Source organism: Haliotis rubra, unplaced genomic scaffold (genome assembly GCF_003918875.1).
Source record: "Haliotis rubra isolate DU_JTF1 unplaced genomic scaffold, ASM391887v1 Scf103, whole genome shotgun sequence".
NCBI classification, from domain to species: domain Eukaryota; kingdom Metazoa; phylum Mollusca; class Gastropoda; order Lepetellida; family Haliotidae; genus Haliotis; species Haliotis rubra.
The window spans coordinates 2,209,672-2,221,950 of NW_025764926.1; the positions used below are offsets into that span (position 1 = coordinate 2,209,672).

At 39.9% G+C, this 12,279-nt stretch overlaps 1 protein-coding gene across 1 annotated transcript in view; it reads left to right on the forward strand.

The window, feature by feature from the left end:
- The window catches only part of LOC124272524 (glutathione S-transferase omega-1-like), a 25,635-nt gene extending 15,506 nt beyond the window's left edge, over positions 1-10,129 (forward strand). Inside the window, exons 3-6 of the mRNA XM_046707735.1 lie at positions 1-106; positions 7,314-7,533; positions 7,942-8,068; positions 9,249-10,129. Coding sequence (XP_046563691.1) covers positions 1-106; positions 7,314-7,533; positions 7,942-8,068; positions 9,249-9,487 — 692 coding nt within the window. The 3' untranslated portion in view covers positions 9,488-10,129. The remainder of the gene's footprint in view (positions 107-7,313; positions 7,534-7,941; positions 8,069-9,248) is intronic.
- The last annotated feature ends 2,150 nt before the right edge of the window (positions 10,130-12,279 follow it).

A 12,279-nucleotide genomic window follows, 5' to 3' on the forward strand; every position in this document is an offset into this window, starting at 1 on the left:
CTTCTCCCTTCCCGCCCCTCACCCCGGGCAAAATAAGGGTCTACAGCATGAGGTTTTGTCCTTATGCTGAGAGGACGAGATTAGTTCTACATCACAAGAACATTGAGTGAGTATATACCATATGATGTGCCTCTATAGTGAGAGCGAGACTAATTGTAGCACATAATATACGAACATAGAGAGCGTGATCTATAGAGATCTAGTTCTTGAGAATAGGACCATAGAGTGTGTATACATCACAAATTATGTCCCTTTGCTGAGATATTGAGACTGGTTCTAGAAAATAGGAACATAGTGGGAATACATACTCGAGGATACGCCCATATGATAAGAGAGCGAAACTAGTTCTAGAGAAAATGAACATAGGTTGAGTGAACACTCAAGGGTCCGTCAATATGCTTCCAGAACGAACTGGCACCCATGAAAGGCCACCTCCTCGTGGTGGGTGCTGGGTCACGCTAAGCGCCTTTCAACCCCCCGTTGTGGACCCGGGGGGGATATTTTGGTCCACCAACCCGTTTGCCGTGGGTTGCGCCCCTGTGTCGGTGGAGGACGGGAGGCTGGTGGTTGAGGGCACTGGGAGCCTGGAACCGTGTTCCTCTTGCCCAACACACCACTTCGCCCCTTACTTCACCTAGACGGGTGGTAGAACTGGCCCGGTTCTATCAATCGGCTGGTCACGCCAAGCCCTGTGCATGGTACATATATTATTTGCACACATACTTATTTTGGGGCTTTTGATATTTTGATCTTCCATTTACAAATTATTCTCATGTTAAATTGCCTAGAGTCCTATGCCAGAAGGCGGTGGCTCATGGGCCAATCTGGCAATAGAAACCTCTGAATTCTGTTCTTCTTCAGAAAGGTGTCAAGGGCGAACCAGCCTGCCATTTGTTCTGTTAGATTCGACAGCTATTCAAGTGTTTATGTGCTGGAGTATAACATCTCTGTAACCCTGGTGGAGCATGCTGGATTCCGCTGTAACACCGTCCTTGTTGACACTCCATGGTGGGTGGGGAGCAGGGATGTTGAACACTTTTCCTACACCATGGCTTTTCCTCTTCCTTCTGGTTCATCGAAGCATAAACGTAGATTTGTAGAATCTACATCGTCGGATGAAGGATCTTCTGACACTGTCGACTCGTGGCCGAGGTTCATTGTTATCTCATCTATAGAAGACACTCCGTTACAACTGAACCCCTTCGCAATCTCCAAGGGCATTTATGGTGTCTGTGGAGAAGTGAAGGACGTTACACGTCTCCGAAATGGTTCGCTCTTAGTGGAATGTGCCCGTAGACAGCAATCGGTCAATCTGTTGAAACTAAAACAGTTTGTGAATACACCTGTTGTTGTCTCGGTGCACAGAACTCTGAACTCCTGCAGAGGTATAGTCAGAGACAGGGCCCGTTGCCTTTCTGATATGGATGAGGATGATCTTGTTCATGAACTAGAAAACCAGGGCGTAACAGGAGTAAAGCGTTTTTCTAAAAAGAAAGATGATGGCACAATTGTCAAGTTGAATACGTACTTGTTTACGTTCTCACTTTCCACGCTTCCACAAAGTATAAAAGCTGGGTACTTTAACATCGGAGTTGAGGTATATGTACCAACTCCGCTCCGATGTTTCAAATGCCAAAAGTTTGGTCATGGGGCCAGGTTCTGCCGTAATACCATGGTATGTTCCCGTTGTGGTGGTGCACATGAACTCTCTGAGTGCACGAATAGCATCAAGTGTGCTAACTGCAATGGAGAACACTTGGCCTCATCAAAATCATGCCCGGTCTACGAACGTGAGACTAAAATTCAAAAAAATAAAACACACCAGCAACATTTCTTATGCTGAAGCTAAAAAGCAGGTAACTGTATCATCCCATTCAGCTATTTCATATTCAACTGTAGTTTCTTCTCGTGGCAATACCTCCAGACCCCCCCATGTCATCAACGTCGTGCCAGACATCCATATCCTGGGTGAACAAACAATTTACAATAGATGATAAAATCCAGACCTCTCAAATGGGCATCGCTAGTGCTTCGACATCGGCATCCCAGACGGAGACTGTCACATCGCTGCCTTCAGCAGATCCTGCTTCTGAACCTGAATGTGCCTCAAATGCATCACAGCAAATTAAACCATCCAAAAATGAAAAAAAGGAAAAGAAAAAATCGAGAGGAAGGACCAGGGCCCTTCAACATTTGGAGGTGCCTTCCTCTCAGTCGTCCCCTGTACAGGTTCAAAATCAATTTGAACCTTTGGAGATGGAGGTCAATCCCTCTGTCCCAGTCCATGGGAGTAGACCTCACTCCAATCCGCGTTCTCCAATTGATCCTCCATGAGTGGCTCAAATAACATTGTTCAGTGGAATTGTAGAGGACTGAGAAATAATTTTAATGATTTACAATTACTAATACAAGATTTCACACCATCAGCATTTTGTTTACAGGAGACGTACCTAAAAACCACAGATCAATTTGATATCCGGCAGTATACTTCATATAACTTCTTTTCTCCTCCGGGACTCCGAGCTACTGGAGGCTCTTCAATTTTGGTGCGACAGGGTGTTATACATAGCCCTGTTCCCCTAAATACACCACTTCAGGCTGTTGCTGTCAGGTTGACTTTACACATTGCCTTTACATTATGCTCCCTTTATGTGCCGCCATCTTCCACTCTTCACCAAACTGATCTTCAGGCTCTTTATGACCAGCTCCCCAAACCGTGTATCATTATGGGTGACTTGAACGGTCATAATCCTCTTTGGGGTAGTTCTCATACAAACAGAAATGGGACAGTACTAGAAGATTTTATTTCAAACAACGATCTGTGTATATTTAACGATAATTCGAAGACATACCTACATCCTGGCACAGGCACATATTCTTCTCTTGATTTATCACTCACTCACACCGATCTGTTAAATGAATTTGAATGGTCAGTCCATAACGACCTGTGTGGCAGCGACCATTTTCCAACCATTCTTAAAACAATAACTCCTGCTGATGTTGCTCCATCATCAAGATGGAACTTCAACAAAGCAAACTGGCCTTTGTTTGAATTACTCTGTATTGACAAACTAACTCCTGCTCGTTTTATTGATGCTCTTGATTCAGTGCAATTATTCTCTGATGAACTACACAAAATAGCTGATGAGTGTATTCCTAGGTCCTCTACAAATCCACATATACGTAAACCATGGTTTAATAATGACTGCAAACAAGCTAGAAAGGCACGGAAAAAAGCTGAACACTATTTTCGTCGCCACCCAATGGTGCATAATTTAGATAAATTTAAAATTTTAAACGCTAAAGCACGTCGAACATTTAAGCTTAATAAGCGCCAGTCGTGGCAAAATTACGTTTCGAAAATAAATTCACGGACGCCGATGTCCAAGGTATGGAACATGATCCAGAGAATTAAAGGTAAGGGTACCAAATCAAGCATTAATCATCTCAAAATTGGGGACCAATTGTTAACAGATAAATCTGACATCGCAAATAAACTGGGTGAGACACTTGCAAAACATTCTTCCTCGTCAAACTATGTTCCCGAATTTCAAAAATTCCAAAATTGCAAGAAAAGAAACAAGTCAATTTTCATTCGGATAATGGGGAAGACTATAATGAAATCTTCTCTATCCACGAGCTTCATACTGCTCTTGAACAAGCTCACAATACTGCAACAGGAGCTGATAACATTCATTATCAACTCCTGCAACACTTACCGGAATCTTGTTTAGAAACACTATTAAATATTTTTGATGACATTTGGACATCTCGTAACTTTCCTTCATCTTGGCGTGATGCCATTGTTGTACCCATACCTAAACCTGGACGTGATCATACCGATCCCTCAAATTATAGGCCCATTTCCTTGACTAGTTGCGTTTGCAAAACCATGGAACGCATGGTCAATAACAGATTAACTTGGTACTTAGAGTCCAATAATTTAATCACAAATATTCAATGTGGTTTTCGTAAAAATCGCAGTACCATTGACCATTTAGTTCGATTGGAGTCATTCGTTAAAAATGCCATTCTTAACAAGCAGCATGCAGTGTCAATATTTTTCGATTTAGAGAAAGCCTATGACACGACATGGAAGCACGGCATTTTACAAGATTTACATGATTTTGGTTTGAGAGGCCGTTTGCCTCAGTTTATATCCGAGTTTTTAACTGATAGGCAATTTCAAGTCCGCGTGGGTTCTACCCTGTCTGACCATTATAAGCAGGATCAGGGTGTACCACAAGGTAGTATTTTGTCTGTCACATTGTTTAGTGTTAAGATCAATAGTTTATCAAAGGTCTTAAGTGATTCAATCGATGGGTCACTATTCGTGGATGATTTTAATATTTCTTGTCGTGGTAAAAATATGCATACTATTGAACGGCAACTGCAGTTGTGTTTAAACAAAATAGATAAATGGTGTCTTGCGAATGGATTTAAATTTTCTAAATCCAAAACTAATTCTATCCATTTTTGTAGAAAATATAAACCGCATAAAGACCCGGAACTGTTTCTAAATGGCTCTCCCATCAAAGTTGTTAAGGAAGCCAAGTTCTTGGGTTTAATTTTTGACTCGCATCTAACTTTTCTTCCACATATCAAGGCCCTTAAAACTAAATGCATGAAAGCACTTGACTTGCTGAAAGTCGTTTCCAATTCTAAGTGGGGAGGGGATCAAGCTACCCTACTACAATTATATCGATCATTGGTTCGTTCCAAACTTGATTATGGCTCCATCGTATATGGTGGAGCCTGCAAAAGCAACCTAAAACTTTTAGATTCTGTCCACCACCAAGGTCTAAGACTATGTCTTGGTTCCTTTAGAACTTCACCTGTTGACAGCCTCTACGTCGAGGCTGATGAGCCATCTCTTCCACAACGCCGTATAAAATTAACTTTACAGTATGTAACAAAACTTTATTCCAATAAGTCAAACCCTGCATATGACTGTGTCTTTAATCCAATATATGAAGATCTGTATAACAAAAAGCCTTCTCTTGTTCCACCTCTTGGTATAAGAGTGAAACCTTTCCTTTCTGCTGCTGGCATTGAGCTAGAACATATAGCTCCTTCCCGTATTATTTCTTCTCCTCCTTGGCAATTGGTTAGGCCACAGGTTGACCTTACACTGACAACATTTAAAAAATCAGAAACAAATGAATTACAATATAAACAAGAATTTCATCAATTAAAAACTAAATATACTACATACACATCCTTATTTACAGATGGGTCCAAGGATGGTGGTGCGGTTGCTTGTGCCACCGTCATTGGATCCAGAACAATCTCTTCTCGATTACCCAATAACAGCTCTATTTTCACAGCAGAAGCAAACGCCATATTAACAGCTCTTAAATATATTCAAAGACATCCCAAACATAAACAATATATAATATTTTCTGACTCTCTTTCTTGCCTTCAGGCTATTAAAAATATATCTTGCAAACATCCACTTTTAATTGAAATAATCGAATTATATAATGAGCTTGCTACTGGCCAATGTGACATCGTCTTTTGTTGGTTACCCAGCCACGTTGGCATTTCTGGGAACACAATGGCTGATCTTGCTGCTAAGGCAGCACTCAACAAATCTGTGACACCACTTCTTATCCCATACTCTGATTACAAAGCTGCTATTAGATCTTATATCCGTGATCTGATGCAAAAGAAGTGGGACACCCAAGTAGGTATAAATAAATTACATGCAATAAAACCCTATATTGGTTACACCTACTTGGGTTGTCAGTCCAGATTTGAAGAGGTCATCATGCGACGATGTCGTATTGGCCACACAAGATATACTCATGAGTACCTATTGAAAGGTGAGGATCCTCCGTTTTGTATCCCTTGTGATGAAAGAATCACGGTCAAGCATGTCCTGCTTGACTGTGTTGAATATTCCATCACAAGGGATAAGTATTTTAATGTCAAAACATTGAAGGATCTTTTTTAATAATGCTAATTATCATTTAATAGTTGAATTTTTAAAAGAATTAGATTTGTTAACTGATTTGTAAATAGATAAATATTTTATTATTGGTAATTTAAATTAGTCACTGAGATTGTTAGTGGCTGTACCCTCAAAGGGGGGTTGACGTAGCGTAAAATTATTGTCCTCCTGAGAGGGTACGTAAGTCCCAAAACTTTCAAAGTAAAATATAAATTATCACATTTTAATTGTAGTATTTTTGTTATTTTAACTGTTGGCTAAATTTTCCTATAATCGCTAGCGGCTGAAGGGATGGTGTAAATCCAGCTAGGATCCATGCAGGTAGCAAAAGTAATGTAAGTCCCCATGGCTCCTAGCATGGTGATCTACCTTCAGTTGGTGGCGATCTATAGCCCATTTTTATATTGTGTTGTCCCCTATAGTTAAAATGTTTTAGATTCAATTACTAGTTTTACATATATATCTGTGATTATCTAGTTATTTTACTGTCCTTCGTTGGCAGAATTTTATAATTTCACTTAAATTGTTGATATATTTATAACTTGCTTTAGTCACGATATGGCTGAAATATTGCCGATGTGACTTTAAATCTTAACTCACTCACTCACTATAGGATCATAGTGAGAGTATAATCTCGAGGTTCTGTCCCTATGCTAAAAGAGCGAGACTAGTTCTTGAAAATAGGAACATAGTGAGAGTATAACCTCGAGGTTCTGTCCCTATGCTAAAAGAGCGAGACTAGTTCTTGAAAATAGGCTCATATTGAGAGTATAATCTCGAGGTTCTGCTAAAAGAGCGAGACTAGTTCTTGAAAAAGTATAATCTCGAGGTTCTGTCCCTATGCTAAAAGAGCGAAACTAGTTCTTGAAAATAGGCTCATAGTGAGAGTATAACCTCGAGGTTCTGTCCCTATGCTAAAAGAGCGAAACTAGTTCTTGAAAATAGGCTCATAGTGAGAGTATAACCTCGAGGTTCTGTCCCTATGCTAAAAGAGCGAAACTAGTTCTTGAAAATAGGAACATAGTGAGAGTATAACCTCGAGGTTCTGTCCCTATGCTAAAAGAGCGAAACTAGTTCTTGAAAATACTTAGTAACATAGTGAGAGTATAACCTCGAGGTTCTGTCCCTATGCTAAAAGAGCGAGACTAGTTCTTGAAAATAGGCTCATAGTGAGAGTATAACCTCGAGGTTCTATCCCTTTACTAAGAGAGCAAAACTAGTTCCAGAAAATAGGAACATAGTGAGAGTATAATCTCGAAGATCCGTCCCTCTGCTGAGAGAGCGAGACTAGTTTTTATTGATGTTCTATATTGTATTGATGATGAATATTGATTGAAAAGTTTATTCATTTTTCACCCAGACATGAGATAGTGAACATTGACTTGAAGCAGAAGCCATCTTGGTTCTGGGACAGGAACCCCAACGGCACTGTACCCATCTTCGAACTGGACGACAAAGTAATCTATGAGTCTTTGATCAGCTCTGACTACGTGGATGAAGCGTACCCCAACAACAAACTGACCCCCTCAGACCCGTACAGGAGAGCCCAGGACAGGATCATTGTGGAACTGTTTTCAAAGGTAATAATTCGGTTGATTGTAACTTAAATAATACGAGCAGTCCAATCCACATAAAAGGAATATCGTTTCCGTTACCGTAAAGAATCCCGTAAAGACACCCTCAGACCCGTAGTAGTTGTGAATATAATAAACTCATAAAACATAATATTCTCATTGTCACATGATATTCATCTTTGAACACGGAGTTTCAGTTAAATACGGGATCATAGCCTAAATTGATACCGATCTTACATAACTTTCAAGCGCAGTGAAAGACGAGCAAGGGTCTGGTGGTAACGAAGCAAGAATCGCTTTTCAATATGCAATAAGGTTCCGAACCAGGTACCAGCGGATCCTACCACGACTAAGGGAAAGAACTAGGCATCCTGTGTCCCCAGCTAGGATACTAACTACTGTTATACATTTCAGGTAGTGTCCTTCTTTTACAAGATAGCTTATGGCAAAGAGGTCCCAAAGGAAGCTATTACGGGATTCCATGAGGCTCTTGATAGGGTTGAGAAGGCTCTTGCAGACAGGGGGACCCCGTTCTTTGGTGGTAAGAATCTTTTCCTCTTTTAAAAACGATGTGACTTAAAAATTGTGATCAGGATGTTTGTTTAACTGTCTCATGATGCTAAACGAACAACCTCAACCAAAGGGAAAGTATCTGATTTGTTTTAGGATTGGGGCATTTTGAAAGACATTAGTTTAGGCCAACAGATACCTTTAGAAATTACTTATTGTACGTCAGAATTCCCTGAGATTACTTGTTGCAAGACATACCCGCGGTACAATGGTCTGTGACAGAAGTGATAGCGTTGCTCGGGTAGGACTGGCTACAATGATCGATAATCGGAAATATCGTCGATAGGAACCATTATTAATGATTATCGATATGAAAATTGTGTTATCGATAATATGGTACATAAACGTTTGTGATAGAAAAAAGTCTCTTTCTCAGAGATACACAAACATAAGACATCAATCATGGTCTGCCTGTAAATTACATTCAGGACGCTCTTTTGTTAAAAATCCATGCAAAACATGTCACAGGGGTCCAGATAATTTTTCAACATCAGGAGTACGTACTCCTTATTGTTTTCAATATAGGAGTACTGGAAGAGTACATTTAGAGTACTGAATGGAATTTCATGGAGTATCAGTAATCTTGTGTTTCGTTTCATATCTGCACCACAACAGGTCAATAAACAATAAAACAATACTTTTTCAGATAAATACGTCTGCTAATGATTCTAATACCGTACACCATTGCCGTGGTGCGTATCTGTTACGTTTTTCTAAATTATTTCCTACCGTATCGTGCATATTTTTTATCCGTACATACGCCGATACGGCCCTTGTCTGGAGTCCTGCATAATGTCATCACTCACCATTGATGTGAAATATATTAATTTCTTTCAGATATTTTTTGCAAGTTACTTTTAAGATATTTATTGATATAAGATCGATATTTGGCTAACGGTTATCGATTTTACGATCGATATCGATAGCCAGCCCTACCATTCGATGATCTGAGCAGCTCAGATCATCGATTGGGTATTACAGGTTCTACATACATCCTGTTTTTGAAAACATTTATGTTTTTAAAACGAAGCATTTGCTCAGACAATATTCAGACTTCGACTTCATCGCATTACATATGTGGATTCTTCGTCCTTACAATGATCAACTTTTAACAGTTTTACTTGTGAATATCTCATCTTTTTACCTTTCAGGCAGCTCTGTCCAGATGGTTGACCTAATGCTGTGGCCTCACGCTGAAAGGTTTGATGCCATGACCCAGTTAGTGAAAGAAGCGAGTGTGCCAGCAGATCGGTACCCGAAGTTTACCAAGTGGATCGAAAACATGGGGACGGTACCAGCTGTACAGAAATGTCGTTGGGATACACCGTCTCATATCCATTACATAGAAACAGCCAAAGCTGGTAAACCAGATTTTGACGTCGGACTTTGAATTTGAATCAGTATTTTCACAGAACTGTGCAGATGATAACATAACATAGCTGTTGTTCCTGCATAGATGATCATGCCTTTCTGGAGTGTGTAGCTCCAGTGATGTGTTACGTCTGAATCATTCTGGTCTCACAAGTTTCCACAATATACACACCATACAGTATAAGGAGCACATGCAGAAACAGACATTGATCTGATCATTGAAGCTGATTCAGGGAAATTTTAGTCACGAAGAAATTCTCCTTAGATCAAGGACTTGGGCCAAAGAAGATTTGCTTTTTACATTTACTGTGTTCATTACAAATCTGTCTTAACAACACAAGAACCCTGATGACTTATTTAAACAAGGCAATAAACTTTGGAACTACCACTCTTGAACAAAATACACCAAGGTTATGTCTTTTATTACAACTGGCTCCTTCGGATTAGAAACTTGCACGTGGGCCATTGTATCAGTGACGTGCGATGTAATCTGAAGGACATGCATTCATGGTGCTAAGTGATCGTTAAGATGTATCTCCGGGTTATCACAGACACTGATATTCGTTCGCCAATGTCAGGTCGTTGCTTGTATGATGAAATTGATGAACAATTATACTTTTGGAGCTTCAATTTTCTGTCCTAATAAAGCTTGTTCAGTGGATTTGGTATTGGTTTATTTCTATCACGTTACAAGATCCCTGAGGAACGGATATGTTTTGGGTGAAGATGCTGATACGTGTGTCAAGGAATGACGGATCATCTGTCACGAGTGAACAAATGAGTGAGTATGGTCTCACGCCGCTTTTAGCAATATTTCAGCAATACTACGTCGGGGGACACTAGAAATGCGCTTCACACATTGTACCCATGTGGGGAATCGAACCCAGGTCTTCGGCGCGGGACAGAACGCTTTCACCACTTACCTAACTCAAGTGGCGAGTGACTTACACAGTTTATATCAGGAGGGACAGATAATTGGTTGTTCTTTGTCATTTGTTTTACTGGTCATCGTCAAATATGAACATTAAAAGCGAAAACATTCTGACATTCACCCTTTATACAGATTCGAAGACACAGTTTTATATACTTGTGTGCAACTACGCTGAAGCACAATGAACATAATGATTCCACGATGGTCAAATACTTCAATGAAAAGGCATCCATTTCTAGGAATATGAAACAAATTATTCCAAAATTTCGCATCGAGAATCTTTTTGTCTACATTTAGTACCAACACTAAGTATTTCAACGTAAATGATACAGAATATAACTAAACACACACTTGCAGTTTATTGTAATAGATATATATTGTGTGTTCCATGTAAGGAGAAATTGACAAGAATTGTTTTAGGTAGCATAAAGATATGGCTTTTGCATGGCCTGCATTATTCCAAATTAATGCTGCAGGTAAAGATTCCCTTAAATATCTAGACTGTGTAAACATTTACCAAACCAGAGCGGCCAAGCCACGCGAGAGCTGAAGTGGACCGGCATCTGAATATTCCATAGCGAGTAGATTGCGCTTCGTCATCGTGACTGGGATTCTAATTTCTGCATATATGCATCCGCAACCGTGTTGAACTCATTCACAGACAACATCGCCATGACTGAAAAAACCTACACAGCCAGTGAGTATATTTTTTACAATGTCACGTCTTGTCTCACGTGATAGCCATGACACCACCATGTTTGTTGCGATATAGTGGGTTACATACGTCGTTGATTTGCATCAAAACCATGTATTCCAGCTCAAATATGTTTAAGCTTGGACTGTTGAACTTTTGGTCAGTGGTTGGGGCGTGGAAGTGATGAAATGTGTTTGTATACATGCGGAGTGTGTCGCAGAGCTTTCGGGCGCCTCTTCAGGGGTCTCTACAGAAATGTCGTTGGGATACACCGTCACATGTCCATTTCATAGAAACAGCCAAAGTTAGAAAACCAGACTATGACGTCGGACTTTGAATTTGAATCAGTAGTTTCACAGAACTGCCAAATGACCACATAATGTAGGTGTTGTTCCTGAACATATGGGCATGCCTTCCTGGAGTGTGTAGCTCCAGTAGTGTCTTACGTCAGAATCATTCTGGTCTCACGCGTTTCCACAATATACACACCATACAGTATAAGGTGCACATGCAGAAACAAACATTGATCTGATCATTGAAGCTGATGGAGGGAGATTTTGGTCACGAAGTAATTCTCCTTAGATCAAGGACTTTGGCCAGAGAAGATTTGCTTTTTACATTTGTTGCGTTCATTACAAATCTGTCTTTAACATAAGAACCCCGGTGATATTATTTACTTTTTAAAGATTAGCAACACAAGAACCATGGTGATATTATTTGCTTTTTAAAGATTTGCAACACAAGAACACCCGTGATATTATTTGCTTTTACATTGGTTGCGTTCATTGCAAACCTGTCTTAACAACACAGGAACCCTGATGACATATTTAAACAAGGCAATAAACTTTGGAACTACTGCTTGTGAAAAAAATACTCCACAGTTATGTTTCTTATTACGACTCCTACGGATTAGAAACTTGCACGTGGGCCGTTATATCAGTGACATATGCGAAGGACATGCTTTCATGGTGCTAAGTGATCGTTCAGATGTATCTCCGGATTTCCACAGACAGACATTCAGTCGCCAATGTCAGGTCGTCGTTTGTATGGTGAAATTAATGAAAAAGTATACTTTTGAGTTTTGATTTTCTGTACTAATAAGGCTTGGACAATGGATTTTGTATTGGTTTATTTTATTCACACGTTACAAGATCCATGAGTAACAGCTATGTTTAGGGTGAAGACG